Genomic DNA, 21,149 nt, shown 5'->3' with positions numbered 1-21,149 from the left:
CAAAATAAAAAATAAATGAAAGGGGAGCCTTGAGTTCCTTTTGGTCCCTTTGAATCAAAGGGCCGTGGATGTGTAATGAACAGCTGTGTTTATAGGGTTTGCTGAACGCTGCAGCTGTAGCAGCAAGGGACAGGAAGGTTAAATTTTCAAAAGTTAACTTGGAAATGTGCTAGCTCCTTCTGAGGAATTAATGACACTGTGCTTTTTTCCTAGCCTCCCCTAAAACCTACTGTTACGAAGGTACATTTAGGTCATTAAGCATCGGAGCCCTGAAAGAGTTGCCTGAAGTGAAGAAACCAGCTTTTCTTCTGGACCCAGAGACATACTTTAGGGAAAAGCCAGAGGAGGAGTGTTCCCAAATTCCAGAGCTTCCATTGCTCTCTGAAAGTGAGTCCTCAGCCGTCATCCCCTTCAGTCCTCTCTCCCCATTAAACTCAACCACTTAAAAAAAAAAAAAAAAAAACAAACACCAGTGCCAGAGAGCATGGGAGTAACACGTTTGCCTTGTAGGTTGCCGTGGAAGAAAGCGTGGTTTGACTGTTAAGATTTATAGCTCAGCTGTTGATCTGTGCTCTCAAAAAGGGCAGCCAACAGTCTGGAATACATTAAAAGGATATTTTCATTTTGTCACTTTTCTGAAGTTAGAATGCCATGAATATATAGCCTGAGCCTGCCATGGATGAAAACCCCTTCCCCCAAATAATCTTCATTTTCAAAACTGATACCGGAGACAGAGCTATCCTAAGACTGCTTGAGAACAGAGTCTCTGACAATCTGGTCTTTGTTCTTTTCAGATGGAACATTATAAATAGAGGCTACTTAATGTGCATTGTATTAGAGACTCCCAGCTGCAGTGCTAGGCTTAGATAATGAAAGGACAAGAAAGCTTAGCTTAGAAAAATAGAAGTGAATGATCTCTGAAGATTCAGAAACAAGGTGTGCAGAAGAATGTTCTCTTTTTCAGATGGTTATAGGCTTCCAAGTTGTTAAGAGTTTGAAGAACAGGGTCTGTACAGAAATCCTACCCGCATGGAGGGGCCCTACGGGAGTGCATGAAGCACAACCTGAATCTCAGTGAGGCACTCAGAGAGCATATGGACACTGCAGGGAACTCATTTAAAATAATAAATGAAAAGTGCATATTTCCAACTTGTCACAGTCAAAAGATCAGAACTACACTTGAACCATCTGAGATCTGTGGTTTCTGAACTTTTCAAATCCTCAGAGATGAGGGTTCAACATCATCCTTGAGAGAAATAACCCTTGCAGGAGGAAGGCGTTTCTGTAGGTCCACACTGGAGGAAGTTTCAGCCTCTTGTCTTCACTTGGTTCCCTCCAGGAAAGGAGAACAGTTGGTCAACTTTTTTTTTTTTTGAAATTCCACTTGGGAGCAAGGTACAGCTGTCATTCCTCATTGCCATTGTTTCCAGTTAATTATTTTCAGCTTCCTTTTGCCTTTACTCAAGAGTTTTTCTTTTCTAAACTTATAATCATTTATTTGGTCTCATGAGGGTCATCTAATGGTTTCTGCTCGCTTCTTTTAAAACCATGAATTTTAAACCATGAACATTTCGGGGCTCTACGTAACCATTTATGCATCTGACAGGGCTTTCAGTCTGTCATCCTAATTTTTCCCCCACGCCATGATGATTCGTCTTTTAAGAATAAATATGGGAAGTACTTATCTTATCCTCTTGAGTCACAGACAGAAGAAAATCTGGGGAACAGACAGTAAGAAAAGATCCACAGAGCCAGGACAAAATGTAAAAACAGTAGAGACATAGGGGCGCCTGGGTGGCTCAGTTGTTAAGCGTCTGCCTTTGGCTCAGGTCATGATCCCAGAGTCGTGGGATCGAGCCCCCCATCAGGTTTCCTGCTAGGCGGGAAGCCTGCCTCTCCCTCTGCCCCTCCCCATCCCTTTCTCTCTCTGTCTCAAATAAATAAATAAAATCTTAAAATAAAAAAAAAGTAGGGACATAGAACATGCCCAGGGGAGGAAACCAAGATGAAGCAATCAGAACTGAGGAAGAGAAATAGAAGACAGGGAGTATGCAAATATGCAAACGCTGGGGAGCAAGAAAGTGGGAGAGGTCAACAGTGAGGGCAGCAAACACCTCTCCTCAGCGGTGTAAACTCCTGAGCTCCTGTGAGGAGCCTTGTACAGTCCGCAGCTGGAGAATTCTTCCTTACAGGAAGGTAGATGTGTGTGTGGAGAGGTGGTGGTGGTTGGAGGGGGTAGATGGCTGGATGGACATACTGAAATACTCTAACACATTTTCAAAGAAATTTTTTTTCTCCTGGATTTTGCAATATAATTTTTTCCTGTAATTTCCACAGTTTTTTTTTAAATTTTCTTCTTCAGCTTTTCATCCTTTGCTCTCTTTTCAGTATCTCCACTTACCTGCCTTCTCTGCAAGGGAAAATAGTTATTATTATTATTATTTTTTTTACGTTCCACCAATGTAAGGGAGAGACAGATGCAGACTTTGAGGACAACGGAATGCATGACACGTGACACTGTGTTCTGTGGATGCACCAAGGGAGAAGCCAGATGAATTGTGACTGGGGCATAGGAAGCAATGCAGAGTGGTGGTCACACACTTAGGAAGGGCAGGAGTCTGCAGGGTGAAGGGGGTGGAAGGGAAGTCAAGATCAAGGAAATAGTGTAAGGAAAGGCACATCAGGGATGAAGTAGGGCAGAAGTCCACGTGATTCCGAGTTGGCTGCCGTGGGAGACGTTAGGGAAGTGAGTCTGACAGACATGAGTAGAGTTGGATTTACGATGTGTTGAGTTTGAGGTACTGGTGTGCTTTTAAGAAATAAAGGTCTTGAGGAAGGCAGAGGACTGTAATGGCCTTTGTATAATATCCTAGAGTCTTCAACTTGAAGATACTGCAATAATGTTCACTTACTTATGTGTTTAGCCTTTTCTGAGGTAGATACTGAATGCCTCTGTGCACAGGCTGGCCTCTGTGCTGGAGGCTGAAGACAAAGAGTTAACATGTGGAGGCCCAGCCTTCAAAAATCTTGAAGACTAGTGGGCAAAATAGGTAAGGAAATGAATAATCATGTTTTACACCAAGCTCTGTGATAGAGATATGCACTGGCTACCGTGTGACCACATGGAGATTCATAGATGGTTTTTTGGGAGACCCTTATTAGGTCAAGCTAGACACTAAAAGTCAAGTTGCTATTAGTCAGTTAAGAAAAGAAGGGGGGTGATATTTCTGGCAAAGGAGTAGCTTATGCAAACGTAAGGTGGTATGAGTAACGAGTGCTAAGGGAGCTACGCATAGTTCCAAGTGGCTAGGTTCTAGAAGGGGCACAATGAGAATCAAGGCTAGAGAGGTAAATGGGGGCCAGATCATGCTATGCTAAAGCTCTTGGCATTTATTTTATCAGAAATGAGGACCCATTGGAATGTTTAAGTCAAGTACTTTGAATTATTCCATTTCATCTCTTCTATTAATTCTGTTTTTATATCTCTTTGTATTATTCTTTTAGTGATTGCTCCAGAGGTTTCAATACTTTTTTCTGTGCCCTTTATTCCTTCTTGTAATAGTAGGCTTCTACCAAGATTATTTTTCTTCAGTCTGAAGAATGTCCTGCAGGATTTCTTATAATGTGGATTGGCTGGTGAGTAATTACGCTAGCTTTTATGTGTCTGAAAAATGCACTTATTTCATTTGGCTTTGGAAAGATATTGTCACTGGGTTTAAAAATCTAAATAGTAGTGTTGGTTTTTTGTTGTTGTTGTTTTTTTTCCTTTCAGCTTTTTAAAGATAGTGTCCCATTGTTTCCTTGCTCCCATAATTCCTGTTTAAAATTCAGCTCTTAATATATTGTTGTGACTTCTTTGAATGTAGTATCTTTTTTTTTTTTTTTTAATCTGGCTCCTTTAAAGATTTTTCTCTTTATCCTGAGTTTTGAGCAGTTTTATCATGATGGATATAAATACACGTTTCTCTGTATTTATATTGCTTGGGGTTGATAGGAATTCTCAACTAAATCTTTTTTCAATTTTGGACAATTTTCAGCCATTATCTTTTTGAATATTGTTTCTTTCCAATTTCCACTCTCCTGTCCTTTTGGGATTGCAAATCTGCATATGTTAGACATTCTTTACATTGTAAATGTTTCTTAGTCTTCTCTTCTTTCCATTTTATTTTACTCTCTGGGTTTTCTTTTGGATACTTTATATTGACTTGTCGTTGCATTCACTAATCCTGTCTTTGCCAGTCTGTTCTTAAACTCGTGATCAGTTCCCAATTTCAGATTTCGCATATATATTTTTTTAGTTCTAGAGTGCCATTTGAATCTCTTTGTATATAGATTCCAATTCTCAGTTGAAATTATTCATGTTTTCATCCATTTTGTCCAAATTTTCTGTTTTCTTTAATATATTTATAATAGTAATTTTAAAGCTCTGGCCTGCTAACATCAATATCTGAATGATCTTGGAGTCTGCTTCTACTGTCTATTTTTTCCTCATGGTTACTGGTCACATTTTCTTTCTTCTTTACAAGTCTTGTAATTTTTGTACATTTTTTAATTGTATGACAGAAATTATGTATATAAGATCTATAGATACTAAAATTAATGTTATTTTCTCCCAGAGATAGCTTACCCTTTACTTAATTGGGCAGAGAAAAGAAGGGCAGATCACAAGAATTCAGTTAGGAATTGAGCTTGGCCAGTGCTTGGTCACAGCTTTAGTTAGATTTAGTCTACTTCTGATTTCAAATTCTGTTTTAAGCTTCTTCTTTTATTGGTATATTGTCTCCTAAGTACTGCAAGATTACAGGAAACATTACTTTGCCTCTCCAGTCCAATCCACAGTCCCCATCACCCTAGTATTCAGAAAACATCCTGTGGGGAATACTGGCCATAGTTATGGAATTTCTCTAGATTCCAGTATATTACACCAACCTACATAGTCATCAAAACTCTTCTGATTTCACTTTCCCTTAGAAAGGCCTCTTTTTTTTTTAAAGATTTTATTTATTTATTTGACAGAGAGAGACACAGCGAGAGAGGGAAGACAAGCTGGGGGGAGTGGGAGAGGGAGAAGCAGGCTTCCTGCGGAGCAAAGAGCCCGATGTGGGACCCGATCCCAGGACCCTGGGATCATGACCTGAGCCGAAGGCAGACGCCCAATGACAGAGCCACCCAGGCGCGCCTAGAAAGGCCTCTTTGTCTATGGCAATCCTGTTTCTTAGCAATGCCCAGGCATGATAAATCCACAGAGGGAAGAAAATATTTGGCAATCTTAGCCTATCTAAGAAGGGTTCTACCATCTCCAGAATTTTAATTTGATAATTTTTGCTTCCACCACCCTCTGATAGGTTTTAAAATATTATTTCTGTAATTTACTTGTTTTTGTTTTTCTGTCTAGTACAATGAGAAAGATGACCTACCACTACCTATTAAATCCTATTCAGAAAAACATTTCTATTGAAATGTTTAAAACAGGAAAGTGACATGACTAATTTTGCATTTTAGAAAACTTTCTGGAAACTGTGTAGTAGATGCATTATAATGGGGCTGGATGGAAGGCCGCATATTATAGTAGTGGGAGCTTGTTGTTTGCAGCTGGCTATCTGCTTTTGAATCCTTACTTTGCCTTCCACTAGTTGTTTATATTTGGACAAATTACATAAGCTACTAAGTCTCAGCTTTCTCATGTATAAAATGGGGCTTACCATGCCTGATTTTGAAGTTGTGTGGGTTAACTTTAGCACAGTGAATAGTACATAACTAAACATTCATTAAATGGTATCTTTTATTATTTTGAAGACAAGGAGACCCTAGGGGTGCCTGGGTGGCTCAGTCATTAAGTGTCTGCCTTCGGCTCGGGTCATGATCCCAGGGTCCTGGGATCGAGTCCCACATCGGGCTCCCTGCTCCTTGGGAGCCTGCTTCTCCCTCTCCCACTCCCCCTGCTTGTGTTCCCTCTCTCGCTGTGTCTCTCTCTGTCAAATAAATAAATATTTTTTTTAAAAAAAATTGATAAGGAGTTCATTGAAAGGAAGTAACTAATTTGAGAAATGTTAGGGAGATCGAATTTAAAGGGTTATGTGCCCTGATGAGATGTGAACACATGTATAACTCTCAGGTTTCTAGCTTGGAAAACTATGTCCAAAAAAGGAGACTATTATTAAGAGAGGAACTACAGGAGGAGGAGATGGTTTAGAGTTGGTTTTCGAAATATGTTGAGATAGAGGTGCTTGTGGCACATTAACCAAGAAAAGCTCACACTTTTCCAAGAAACTGACTATAGTAGCAAAGAAAGAGTGGTAACTGAAGAGCAAGTATAGGCATGTTTCAGAGTTTATGTTATTGTTAAGTTCATTTTCTTGTTCTGATTTTAGATGTAATATATGGGTATTATAGAAAATTGGCTAGTAGGAAGTAAAGAGAACTCTAAAGAACACAGGAATATCAGATTTAAAGAACAGCCACTACACCCTCAGACCCGAGAGAGACCAAGGAACATGCCCATCCCAGCTAGGGCTGATACCCAGACCTCACGGGAGAGGGCTTATCCGTGTCTCACTGGATGGTGAGGTGGGCAGAGCTGCCGCAGATGGAACATGGGTGACATGGGAAGCCATTCACAGGGAGGTGCTGCATCTCTGGACTCACTACAAAGACACCAAAAGAGTACAGGGGAGGCTGTTCACAGAGAGGAGTCACACTGGCAGACCTCCACTTACCTCTTGGGGTAAGCAGGAAAGCCATTCACCAGGTGGTGCCAGACAGGTGACAAGGAAAGCTGCTAGTTCTGGGCTCTGGAGTAGCCATGCTTGCATCATGGGAGTCTGGAGCCAGAAAAGCCTCTGTGGGGACTTGGTACTCAGGGAATCATGCTATAGGAGTCTAGTGCTAGAGAAACTGCACTGCAGGAGCATGGTGAGAGGGGCACCTGCTTGGAAGAGAAATCCACCTCTCCAGTGTCCCTCTAGTGTCCTCTCGTGTCAGGGATCAACATCAACCAGCTAGCAAAAGAGATATTTACAGGGTTCTAGCCTATTATCCCAAAGCAAGCAGTGAAGAATGGATTTGGAGCTGAGGGGCAATATATTGATAACTGGCATAGTATCATCTTACCTGTATTTTCATGCTTCCCCCCCACCCCACTCCTGGCCCTTTACATTATTTTGTATTTTTTGAACTTGAAGTCAGTATTCCCATTAAGTTATAAGGTGTCAATGGCTATGGTTGTCTTTTGGGAGAATTTCTACTTATAAAGGGAATAAAACTTGGGAGACTCAAAGCAATAATGGTATAAAGGCAAAATTTCAAGCATACACTTGGCTTCAAATCAAGACTCTACCACTTGCTAGCAATATGATTTTGAACAGGTCAATTAAACTCCCTGTGCCTTAGTTTCTTCAACTAAAAATGGGCAATTATTAGTTACCATCCTCATAATGTTGCTGTGAACATTAAATGAAATAATTTAGGTGAAGCCCTTAGCATAGAACCTAACACCTAATAAGAATTTGATACATTTTTCTTTATTGATAATATTTTATTCTTATTATTCCATTATTATTCCACTAAACAGCTCTATGATATAGAAATTATTATTGTCCTTATTTTCTACAAGAGGAGTCTGTGGCATAAACTCTAGCATAGACATAAAGGATCTGTGGCACAGACATAAAGAGTTTAAATAACTTAGTCTCACGTAGCTAGTAAGAGGTGGGCCCTCCATGAGAAGTGTCCATGTTATTCAGTTGTCCGTGTTGTTAATATTTCTAGGTGCCATCGCCCTTGTTCAAATAGCATTCAAATCATATTCCCTAGGCAGCCTTTTTAAAAATTCAATTAGCCAACATATTGCATATCATTAATTTCAGATGTAGAGTTCAGTTGCATATGACACCCAAAGCTCATCACGTCTCCCCATTTTCCCAACCTTCCCTGCCACCTCCTCTCCAGCAACCCTCAGTTAGTTCCCTATAGTTGAGAGTCTCTCATGGTTTGTCTTATGCTGAGTGAAATAAGTCAATCAGAGAAAGACAATTATATTGTTTCACTCATATGTGGAATAAAACAGCACAGAGGATCAGAGGGGAAAGGAGGGAAAACTGAATGGGAAGGAATCACCTAGGCAGCTTATTCTTATGCTTATTTCTGAAATCAGCCATTTTACTATAGTATTACCCATTTTTATCACTTTCATTGGCGCAGTCAGTTGAACGACTGCCTTCGGCTCGGGTCATGATCCTGGAGTCCCGGGATCGAGTCCCACATCGGGCTCCCTGCTCAGCAGGAAGTCTGCTTCTCCCTCTGACCCTCTTCCCTCTCGTGCTCTCTATCTCTCATTCTCTCTTTCTCAAATAAATAAATAAATAAAATCTTTAAAAAAAAAAAGAAAGAAAATTGTTCATCTCCTTTTCAGGAGGATGCTGCTGGATTTAAAAAAAAAATGTTATTGTAAAAAGCACTTAAAAAAAAAACTCAATTACCAACATATTCCCCCCTCCACATTTTCATCACAATAGTCTACCTTAAATCTTTGTGCTGCATTTTACACACACTTCTGCAATCCCCTTAATTACAGTATGCAGGAGGTTATCTGGCAATCGTATGATGAGGGGCATTCTGCCAGACTTACGTTCAATATTCTAAACTATCACTTTGGAACTCAGGACAGTTTTCAAACACTCCGTAATCCCCTGGTGACTTTTTAGTCTTACCTACTGGGTTTTTAATGTCCTTTTGTATTCTCTCTCTTTTCCTTTAAAGTTGAAACATCTTTCATACTCTCTCTTTAGCTTCCAAGTTGTTCCCTGTGGGTTCCCAAACAGCTTGAAACCCCTCTTTGATATGCCTTATTCAAAAACCTGGCGAGGGCTTAGAAGTGTCTCTGGGTCAGGTTTCGCCAACAAATTCCGTAGAACCCATTCCCACTCTATCTGTAAAATCTTTAAAATTTCCAGTGTAGAGAAAATGCTGCATTAGTGGTACCTCGGGTGAATTGTTTGATTCTTGTTGTTGTTGTTCCGCCAGAGACAAAATGAGTGGGACAATTAAAGAGATGATTTTATTGAAGGCTATTGCACAGGGAGAGTATTTGTTAAAGAGGAACTCTCAAAGAAAAGGAAGTGGGCTTGAGCCAATACAGAGGCAGGTTCGTGAATCCATGAATCTTAGTAGACTTCTGGGGAAGGGTACAGAGGGTCTTATCTCAGAGTCTGAGAGCAGAGTCATCCTTTGCTGTTTTCTGTCTCCAAAACACAAAAGAGTAGAGGGATTTCTTAACTGTCTCTGCTTTCCAGGAGTACAGGGCTCAGGTAAAGTTCAACATAGTCCCCCCACTTTTGTTCAAGAGGAAGGAATATTGCTCATCATGGAACAAACCAGAGGTGATCATAAACCTCCTGGGGGGACAAAGCAGGGTCTCAGAAGTGGGCTCTCAAGGGTTCTTGTTGGTGTTGCTTCTGTAAAACCAGTTGAACCATGCATTGTGAGTTGTTGAGAAAGGTCAGTTGTTCTGGGTCCTGGAGATCTTGAGAGAAAAGAACAGCTGCAGGCAGTGTAGGGTCTAGATAGGGATTTGAGCTGTCAAGTTTTGGTTCTCAGTTTTAGGGAAACTTACTTTGGAGTATTGTAGTCAGATACTGAAGGGAACTGAAAGAATCTGTAAGAATTGGTGAGTTGTTCATGTTAATAATCTCTAGTCCAGTCTGCAGGTAGGTTCCAAAACTGGTGTTTCCAAAAAGGAGAGGAAATCAATTAAAACTCTACCAGATGAGACAGAGTTTGTGTATCCATTGGTAACCTGCAATTTACAATGAGGGGCAAAAGAATTAAAAAATGGTGGATCTGACAATTCATGGTTTTCACTGCAACACAAAATTCTCCATGTAGTTCTTAAACTACAGGTGAAAATATGCACATAGACTTTTAGTAAAATCTAACTTACTGTATCTTTACTTTAGAATATAATCTTAAAATCTAGTACTAATAAAGAAAGAAAATCACTGATATTGAAAAGTTCTTACTGGAATAAATCATTTAAATACAAAAAGAAAGCAATATAGATATATTCATTTTAAGTAAGAAATGAGAAATTGTGTCATGTGATGCACTCCAGGAAATTTTAGATAACTAAAGAATGAGCATAAAACAGAAACATCTTAGAAGTGGAATTCCTTCCTATTATTTTTATCTTTATATGATAGCATAAATCATCTTGAAAGTCACACACACACACACACACACACACACCAAAATTTGGATCCTACAAGACAGACATCATTAATATGTGAAAAACATTTTTTTAAAATGTTCAACAGATGTTCCACATATATCATCAGGGAAATGCAAAGTAAAAAACAATGAGATATCACTGCTCACCTATTAGAATGGCCAAAATCCAGAACACTGACAACACTAAATGCTAATGACGATATGGAACAACAGGAAACCTCATTCATTGCTGGTGGGAATGCAAAATGGTACAGCCACTTTGGAAGACAGTTGGCAGTTTCTTACAAAAGGAAGCATATTCTTACCATATAATCCAACAATCATGCTTCTTGGTATTTAACCAAAGGAATTGAAAACTTATGTTCAAACAAAAGCCTGTGCATGGATGTTTAAAGCGACTTTTTTCATAATCACCCAAACTTGGAAGCAGCTAAGATGTCCTTCAATAAGTGAATGTATACATAAATTGTGGTACATCCAGATAATGGAATATTATTCAACACTAAAAAGAAATGAGCTGTTAAGCCATGAAAAGACATGTGGAGGAATCTTAAATAAATATTATTAGGTAAAAGAAGCCAATCTGAAAAAGGACATACTGATGATACCAACTATATGACATTCTGGAAAAGGCAAAACTATGGTAAAAGTGTCACTGGTTGCCAGAGAAGAGATGAATAGGAAGAGCAAAGAGGATTTTCTGGGGACAGTGGAAATACTCGGTATGACATTACAATGAGGGGTATATGCCATTACTCTTTTGTAGTAATGTAGTATATGGCAAACCTATAAAATGTATACCACTGGTAGTGAACCTGTAGGTAAACTATGTACTTTGGGCAATTATGATGAATCAATGTAGATTCATCCTTGGGAAAAAATATGCCATTCGGATGGGTGATATTGATAAAGGGAGAGGCTATGCATGTGTGGAGGCAGGGGATATATGGGAAATTTTTGTACCTTCTTTTCAATTTTGTTTTAAAACTAAAACCGTTCTTAAAAAATTGAGTCTTTATCCTTGTGTAAAACCCAAATAAATTAAAATGTGAAATTTAGAAAAAAATTGAGCCTTTTAAAAAAAAGTTTCAACAAGTCCTGGACCACAATTATTTAAGAATTATAGGAAGACTGTTAAAGCATTTTGACCAGTCCTCACCACCTTGCCAACAGCCTGTTGTTTTGCTACTTGATTGTTACTCAGTGATGGCTGAAATTGAATGACAACTTGGTAATACTGTTCTAGAGTCTAGATTCAGGACTTACAAACTTGGTGTCAGGATGTGGGTAGTGGACAGTGAATAATAGCATGGGCACCACCTGGGATCATGTTAGAAATGTAGCATCACAGGCCCCAACTCAGATCTATTGAATCAGAATCTACATTTTAACAAGATTTCTGGGTGATTCTTACGCACATAAAATTTTGAAAAGCAATTATCTAGAAGGCTTAGAATAAAGTAGGATAGAGGATGTGAATTAGAAAGTTTTCAGAATACTGTATATTCATTGATGAACAACAGTTGGTCATTGTAGTGCTATATTTAGATGACCATCAAGTCCTTTCTTGCTGGGGTGCTTCGTGAGGTTTTTGCCACTATTGTTTGTATGATACAGTTGGTTGCTAATCAGGGGACAAGGGACACATCAGATGACAGAAAATTAAATTTATTAAGTTCACTGAATCATTTTATTTCAGTGAAAATGTTTTAATGGCTTCATGACCACCAGGTCTTTCATTTTCATTACTTTTAAAACACCTTTTGGGTATCATTATAACAAACCTTGTTGGGAAGCCAGCTATAGAACGAAGTGATGGATATCACTTAAATATATAAATGTTGTATTTTCCCAGGTTGGAAATAGTAAGTGTAAATGGTTACCAATAATGCTAGATGTTGATTTTTAAGGACTGTGGTAAGTGGATGGATATATGACATGGAGAACCACCTTTCTTTCACCATTATGGAGCCCTTAGGTCTCTGGAATGCAAGAATTCCAAACTTTGAGAAGCCCACCCCTTCATATTCCTGGAGGTATCTTCATTCATTTGTTCATTTGTTCAACAAATATATTTTTTGAATACCTCTCATGTACCAGATGCAATGCTGGGTGCTATGGGGATATGAGGTATATGGCAGACAAGGTCTCTCCTTTTGTTGAATTTATCACCTAAGGGAGAGACAGATAATAAATAAGTAGAAGAAGATAAGTTTGGATGGTGATACTAATAAGAGGTATGAAGAAAGTAAAGCACAATAATGTGGTAAGACATGACTAGGGGAGCATCAGTGAAGGTCCCTCTGATTTTTTATCTGAATCCTGAAAGATAAGAAAGCAGTCTCATAAAGTATTAGGGGCAGAATTTTCCAAGGACAGGGTCCAGAAGTGTAAAAGCTACTGAGTTGAGAACAGGGTTGATGTGTTCTGGGGCCAGAAAGAAAGTCACTGTTGCTGGGGTAGTATGAGAGAGATGGAAACTAGTACAAGATGCGGTTGGTGGGGGGATAGGGATCAGTTCATGTGGGGCCATGTAGCCTGGACAAAGAATTTGAGTTTAAGTGAAGGGAAGCCTTCAGAGGCCATATACATTAGCTGTTACTAGCCCTTCTAAGTGAACTACTCTCCAAGATTATAAGTTGTTGGCCCAGAAAACGAGAAGTTTGAGACTTGAGGTCCCACATAACACCTCTGCAGGAATTGAGAGGGCTTTAAGATAAATTATACATTTGAATAAACATAATTTTTTTTTACAAGGAATATCCAACAGACTCTAGTCACAAACCACCAGAACCTTGACACACCAGTTTGTCTCAGTGAGAACACTTTGCCCTTCACAATTGTCTTGAGGTAAACAATGTACTTTATGGCAAGTGTATCAGTCAGGGTTCAGGGAAGCACAACCAGCAGGGCCATATATTGAAATTTATGACAAGGAATTTGCTTATGGGATTGTGAGGGCTGGCTGAGCAAGTCCAAAATGAATAGGGCTGAGTCAGGAGGGGAAGATCATGGGCAGACTGAGCACAGACTAAAGCTATCATCCACAGACAGTCAGGAAAGGACAGAATGAATCTCCATGGGCACAAGCGGAACCTATTGTCCAATGGTGGAATTTTTTCCCTCTTTTCGGGAAGCCTCAGCCCTGCTTTTAAGGCCTTCCAACTGATTAAGTCTGGCTCACCCAGATTATCTGGGATAATCTCTTTTACTTGAAGTCCATTGATTAGGGACTTTAATTACATCTGCAAAATCCCTCCAGAGCAACACCTAGATTAATGTTTGATTGAATAACTGGGAACTTTAGCCTTGCCAGTTAATACTTCAAGAAAGCAAGTTATCACAGCAAGGTTAAAGACATTCCTTTATAACCTGAAACAAGCTCAATAAACGGTTAATGATCTCTCAGATGTATCACACTGCAGACTCACTCACATTATCGTATGACAACGTTATGCCATTAAACTAGCAGATGTTGTTACTCTGAATAGTCAGATGAATTGATTACCATTATCCATTTAGAAGGTGTTAGGTTAATGACATCATTTTTGTGACATAAAAGAGTTTGCCAATGAAGCCAAAAAGTTTGCTTAATGGGCCTCATCTACAAAGATCCTTGCGAGTATTAGTAGTTTCTGGGTGTTTTAGTGTTCCAGGGGAAAAGTGGAAGCCAGACTGCAAGCGGGAAGCATTTCTGGGTAAGCATTTCAGGTGCCTTTCCAAAAAGAGATCTCAGAAGAAAAGGATCCAATGCTACAAAACTCCAGTAGTTTGCTGAGATTGATTTTCTCATCCTGAATAAATAGCTATGTTTTATGAATAATTATGTATTTTTTATTTTATATATATATTTTTAGAGAGGTCCCCAAATTGTAAGCTTTGGGCCCAGGAAACAGGGATCTGCCCCTGTATATGAATTTTTTATCATCTGTTTTTTTAACTCAAAAAATTAATTATTCAGGTAAGACTGCCTCTCTTTAGATCTACAAGGGCCTAACAGTTAGTTATTGGTTTCACTGCCCTGAAACCAGTCAGTTATGATGAAAATTCCTCATCTAGTTTGAGAGACATAGCTCAGTAAAACAGAGTTTGTTTCAAAAGGAACAGTCTCCCTTTCACAGTGGATCTCAGGAGAGCTCTAAGGCATTCAGAATGCCTTGTGATTCTCAAATGCTAATCTGAAGTCATATGGGACAGAATTAACTGCTAAAGTAGGGAAATCCATAGACCTTGTACTGCAGGTACATAGTATTTTTAGGCAAATTTTTAGGCAAATGCATAGTATTTTCATTTGTAGCTTTGCTTAAGAGGTAGTTCCAGGTTTATTCATTTATGTCCTATTGCTAGAAAACAAAATACACACTAATCAAATATTAGAACATATAAAAAATTATCCGGTGAGAAGTCTCCCTCCGTTCCACGATATGGGCTTGTCCAGTTCCCAGTATCTATTTCTGGCACCCACTTCTTCCAGTTTCTGTGTATCTGTATCTTCTGAGTGTTTCTGTATGCGTTGATGATTTTTTATTTTGACCTCTGCTTTCTTTGGGTTTGGATCTGTTTGCTATGCTTATCCAGTTGTTCTATTCCAAATTTTTGGAATTGCTCCATTTTAGATGTGTGTTGAGTTTTGCTTTTGATCCAACTAAAAAAATGTTTTTTTTTCATCATGAAATTGGGCACATTTAAATTTATCAATATATTAGATATTTTGGTTTTGTATTTCTCACACTCTTTTATGCCATATATTGTTTATATATTTTTTAAAATTTTCACTGGATCTGTAATTTTTTGTTGCTTTTATTTCAGAAGGGTGTTATATATTTGTTCCAGTGGTACCTTGATACTCATAGGTTTATATAATTCTTCTAGCCCTTCAGTTTTCTAGAACAGTAACTGTTACATTCATGCAGACTGATGATAAAATGAGCATGTTTCTTCATTCCTCTCCTCCTCTTCTACTTCCTAATTTTATTCAATAATTCGATCTTTCTTTGAGCTTATTTTATTTTGTTACATTTACTTCTGTAGCTATTACTTGACTTGTTGGTTTAAGTTCTTTGCCTCTTAACTGTCACTGATTTATCATGAATGAAGCTTCTTCTCCCTTACCCCTCCAGTTTTTGTTAATTGTATCATTTCTACGTTGTCAGGCATGTGGCTTCTACCTTCTGTTTTGTTATCTTAAACTTTGTGTTATTTTAATCTCACTTCTATATTTAAAAACATTCAGGGCTCACCACTACATCTTTTTCTGAATTTTCCTCAGTCATTTATCAGTTTATTTTGTAGTGATTTTCTCAAAAAGTTCTCTTAGAAACACTAGTCCCCGAATTCCCCGCATGCTGAAACTCTTTGTAACTTTTAAATTGGCGGCACAGCTTGGGCGTGTATCACACCCACACCTCACACGTTCTTTCCTTGACTTCCTTGTTGGTGTTGCTTTACTGTTTTCTGGTACCGATCATTCCTATGAAGATAGCTAATGTAAGATATCCATTTCTCTCCTTTTGAGTGACTCGATCGTTTTGTCTGGCTGCCAAATGATTCTCTTTTAAGTCTAATTATTTTACTAAGATATGCTTTGTTGGACTATTCTGACTCTTCCTCCTGGTGCCACAGTATGTCCTTCCTATATATGTCAGATTGTCTCTAAGGAAAACTTCATACATGGTGCCTTCAACTGTTCTGCTCTGGTGTTCTTTCTTAAAGAAGGACTCATCTGATTGTTGTGTTTGTTGGATCTGTTTCTTTTCCAGTATCACTTTCCTCTCTCTTCTCTTACGTTTCATCTGGTTATATTTGTTTTTCTCATTTGTGAACTCTGCTCCCCGTTGTTACCCCACAGTCTATTCTCGCTTGAGGGATTTTTCCTGAGTTCTGCCAGCTCACTTTCCTCACTTGTTGTGCCATTTCCTGACTTTTTTCACTTCTGCTCTGTGATCTTTCTTTACAGAGGTAAGAGCTCTTTCAAGTTTGAAAATTTAATTTGTGACAAAGTGCTCAGTAACAATATATATCTGGCCAGTGGCAACATTTTTCTGGCGGTGGTCTGTGTATTGATTAGTTCTGTTCTTTTTAAAATTTGTTTTGTTTTGTTTATAATATTGCTTATATTCCTCTGTGTCCCTGCTATGCCAGTGTTTTTTTTTTTTAATTTTTATTTCCTCTCTTAATTATTTAGTCTTAATGAGTTGGGTTTTTTAGACTTGAAATTTGTAGTAGGTCCCTAGGTGAGAGCTTGTGATGTAGGATTGGAATGGCCTTCAATTTTTACAACCTGCAGGGGCAGACTGTTGTTAGCAAAAAATGGCTCATGTGCATGATTATTTATGTAGTCCTGCCTCATCTGTTTCTCTGAACACAACGAGGTGTTGTAGAGGGCTTTTGCTTCCAGCCTTGTTCACCTCTGTTTACATCCATGGATATGAATGAAACATAAAGCATTTGTACTGCAGGGTGAGCCCCTCACCTTTAGTGAGTATTTTATTTTTTTTTTTTGCTAGAACTTTCTGAGATGCTGTTGCTGCTGGCTTTCTTACACTTTCCATACTCATCACTTTATCCTGTGTAACTTCTCTCCAGTGTCAGGTCTTTGGCTGCCTGTCTTCATATTTTGCAGGCTTTAGGTTACCTCTATCTTTGGGCTTTAGTCACGTGGAGTCTGTGTGCCAAATTATACTCTTCTCATTTTCCCAGTTGTTCTTGTATAATATCCAAGAGACAAAGGGGAAAGATATTGACTTATACAATCATGTTTGTATGGGAAGTGAAGAGGGTTTTCTTTTTTTAATCCAAATATATAAAGATGGCATGATACTGTGAAGTTGTTCAACGTTTATGTAGTTTATGTCATATTCCTTGGGCTTGGCATAAAATGTGTTCCTTTTTCCTGCTCTAACCTCGTTCTCTCTATATTTTGAACTTTGGTCACATTGTACTGAATTATTCAGAATTACCCGACTAGTAGCTCTTGTTTCTCTACACTTGTATTTACTTTGTTCCCTCTAGTTGACATTTCCTTTCCCCCTTGCCAACTCTTCCTCACGTCCATGGTCCTTATTATCAATTTCAAATCCTACCCACTTCAACATCTACCTCAAATAGTGTCTAGTTCTCAAAGCTTTTTCTCTGATCTCTGCCTATTCTCATAGTCTCTTGATATGTTTCGCCACAATTTCTGTTGCTCATGTTTTCTTAGAACTGTATCTTATTGTCCTTGATATTTTGGTTTATTTGGGCACTATTCCTACTCTCTACCGGTTGGAAGAAAGCCTGCAACTTAGTCATATTTGTGCCCTACTTACGCCTGAGCATAGAACATTGTGCATAATATACATTCAGTAAACATTTGTTGAAATGATAAAATTAAGCAAAAGGCCAAAATTATTTTCTTGAATGCATGGCACAATTTCCTCCTACTTCTCACTGATGCATAATATAGCCATTCATGGGGATAATTTGGCTCTTTTTTTCTGAAGCCACAGATCCCTGCAGATCAAAGTCTCTTACAAGGACGTGATTGAAGATGCACTTTTTAGTCATGCAGACAGCCAAACTGTGTTTTGATTATTTTAATTGTCTTATTTCAATACAGAATAATTTGTTCTTGGCTTTTTATGAGTCTTTGATAGCTGTTAAGTAGATTAAAAAGCAAAAATGGAAAACACAAGCTTCTTTAGTCTTCTACTGTGAAATGGTGGATCTCTATCAGGATATAAATACATTAATAGAACAAACTATGTTGAAATTTAGCTTTTTAATTTAAAATGATGTAAAAGGAATAGCAGGAGCCTCAGAGAAAATTCCCCCAAATACATCCTTGGTTTTAGAAACGTACGAATTTTTGGATGAATTGAAACGAGAATTTTCTCCCCACTATTTCATTTAATTGGGTCTCCTACCAAGTATAATTTCCATGTCATTTTCTTCATCATTTTGTAGCTTTGAAAGCTGTATTTGATGAGAAAAACCTGTTCCCCAAAGAAATTCTGGATCGGGAACGAAGAGCCAAGCAATTATGTCAAGAAACAAGTAGTGAAGTGAAGATAAAAAGAAATAAGAAGCAATTATAATTGAAAGAGAAATAAATATTTCATTGTCGCATGAAGTATGAATATAGAAGGCAGATAAGAAATCAAGAATTCTGCACCTTTTACTTTATATTTAAACTTCAGGAAGTTTTGTTTTCAGACAATGTCTTAGTGTTGCTTTTATCCATCACCTTTCACTTTCTGTGTATTCTTAATAAAAAATAGATTGGACTAAAGAGGGGGCAATAACAACTGGCATCGTTTATTCCCAAGAGGTTTTATGTAAAAATGTACATTTTCAGAACAATGTATTCTAACCAGTTGCACTTCTGGTTGCTTTGATAGACAAATATTTTTGATCAATTTTTATTGTAAAAGCTGCCTTGAAGTTAAATATGAAAAACACTAACACGGTGACTATCTACAGACTTAACTGAGAGAGCCATTTCCATATATTTACACATTTTCTAGTTTCTTGTAATTTTTTTTAAAGATTTTATTTATTAGAGCATGAGCATGGGATGGGGGAGAGGCAGAGGCAGAGGAAGAAGCAGATTCCCCACTGAGCAGGGAGCCCAACGCGGGACTTGATCCCAGGACCCTGGGATCATGACCTGAGCCGAAGGCAGATGCGTAACCGACTGAGCCACCCAGGTGCCCCTCTAGTTTCTTTTAAATGATTCTGATAATGCAGTTAGACCTTGTCAGCAGCAGCTGTTCCTATTTATTTTCGCAGACTTAACATCTATTCTTACATGTACTTACTGAGAAATTACTGCATATGTTCTACTCCTATGTTTTGTTTTACCATATTCTTGAGTGGCATAGCACAACCAAAGAGGTAATATGCTTGGAAATAAAAAAAAAAAAATCAAAGAGACTGAGACTATATATAGGACACGTTCTATGTAGAAGCTCAAGTAGGAAATGTTTGGTTCTGAAACACAATGCCTCACTTTTTTGATCCATTTTTCTTTATAAATATCATTATCTACCAGGTAACCAGTATTCTTATGGTGCTTTATTTGTTGTGTTCTGTAAGAGTAATTAATAAATTCGTTCATATAACTTTAATTATCTACTACACATTTGCATTTTAAAGAGTTCTCGCAAAAATATTGGTATTTTAAGAAGAATTTTGCCATAACACACACAAGTAAAGGAAATAACAATATATAGGAACCTACTCTGTTCAGTAACTTCAAAACTTCATTGTGTTTAAGCCTCCCAAGAATCATATATCTATGATAGGGTTAAAATCTGAGATTTGGATCTGTTAGAAGAATGCCCAAGTGTCTATGGCAGAATTGAGATTGGAGCCCAGGTCTGCTTTACTCCAAAGACCATGGTTCTGCGCTTCAACTTTCTCTTCACTTCTTTTTACTAGTATAGAGTCAATGGAATGAGCTCCAGTAATAGAATTTCCAGCAGCAGTGAAGCAAATATTTTAGTTGGTGGAGAGGGTAGTGGAGGAAAGGTTTTCAGAAGGCACTGCCTATTCCAGCTACAGGTAGGTGCATCCTGGTCAGGCACCGTGACTTCTATGTATACTGTTTTTCTCTCCTCTTGAATGGCAATCACATATGGGAAAGATATAAAAGAAATCTATATTTGCATGCATCAATCAACAAATGTTGGAGAATGTTATCAGACTGATAAAGGCTCTGGAAACCATGTTGCAGAGGAACAGGAAAAGAAATGGGGAAGTCTGGCATAAGAAAGAGGCTTCATGGGAGCTATAACCTATTCTCAAATATTTCAAAGCTGCCATGAAGAAAAAGAGTAGCAGTTGAACCAGTGGACACAGTTTTCAGAAGGTGGATTCTAGAACTTCTTCGTAATACCAACTAAAACAGGAAGAGATGTCTCATCTTCCCTCTCCCTCCCATCTTGGTGCAGAGGAGCTGGTGGCAGGCCTGTGCCTGGCTATGAAAAAAAGGAGGAGGAACTGAGAGAAGACCTAGCAGAGATATACTCACTGGATCCAAGAGCCTGAGACTGGACAGTGGGAGAGGGATTTAGGTGGTAGAAAGGCAGAGATGGTAAGTGGAGGAGATGGCCAGCATAGAAGAGAGGTTGGTTACATTGAGCAAATCAACACTGAGTAAGTAAATGAATAAATCAGTGGGTATATTGAAGATGAGAGGCAAGTATCTCATTTGTATAGAAGGTATTTATAAAATTTCAAAGGAAAACTAGAAAGAACCCAGAGATCTTAGATTGGGTTTAGAGACACCAGTGTAAATTTATGGTTGTAAATAGAGAGACGGAGACAGAGAAAGAGAAGAAGGAGGGAAGGAGGTAGGGAGGGAGGGAGGAAGAAGAAGAAAGAAAAAAGAGATAAAAATGAGGAAGGAAGGAAGAAATGTTTAAGAGGGATTAAAAAAGAGCTTGCCCTCAAATGATTCAGAAAATACTAATTATAATGTATGTGTGTATACACATATAACATATATATGTATCTAATACATGTATATAATGTATTTGAGTTTTTATATTTTTTGTATCTATATGAGAGGAATAGGGAGAAAAAGATTAGGTATTAGATTGAGCACACATATGTGGCAGAATGTTAACAATCGGGGAAACACAGAAGGAGAGGGAGATGGTAGTTCTTTATATTATACCAGCAACTTTCCTGTAAGTCTGAAAGTATTTCAAAGTAAATTATTTTTTAAAAATGAAAAAGGTTGCCTTGGGACAAAGGATTTCTTGAGATGCTCTAGCAGAAGCCGAGTAACTCTCTCACAGGGATATTGCAGAGAATTCTTGCACTGGTTGGGAGGTTTGATTAGGTAATCCATCATTTCAAACTTAGAGCATATGATTTATGAATCATAGATGGATGACAGTACAGTGGAGTGAAATTTGAGTCACATTTCCAGAAATTTA

At 38.2% G+C, this 21,149-nt stretch overlaps 1 protein-coding gene across 9 annotated transcripts in view; it reads left to right on the top strand.

The window, feature by feature from the left end:
- Positions 1 to 21,149, top strand: part of WDR49 (WD repeat domain 49) — a 147,624-nt gene that overhangs the window by 122,797 nt on the left and 3,678 nt on the right. For 7 of the 9 annotated variants that reach the window (XM_027585703.2, XM_027585704.2, XM_027585701.2 and 4 more), the window contains 2 exons: positions 214 to 387; positions 18,169 to 19,468. In XM_027585703.2, coding sequence (XP_027441504.1) covers positions 214 to 387; positions 18,169 to 18,299 — 305 coding nt within the window. In that variant the 3' untranslated portion in view covers positions 18,300 to 19,468. Of the gene's footprint in view, positions 1 to 213; positions 388 to 18,168; positions 19,469 to 21,149 lie in introns of those variants that run through there. The other 2 variants (XM_027585699.2, XM_027585702.2) reach the window with 2 other exon arrangements.

This window comes from Zalophus californianus, chromosome 1 (genome assembly GCF_009762305.2).
Source record: "Zalophus californianus isolate mZalCal1 chromosome 1, mZalCal1.pri.v2, whole genome shotgun sequence".
Lineage (NCBI taxonomy): Eukaryota > Metazoa > Chordata > Mammalia > Carnivora > Otariidae > Zalophus > Zalophus californianus.
This window is presented reverse-complemented; position numbering and strand designations above follow the sequence as displayed.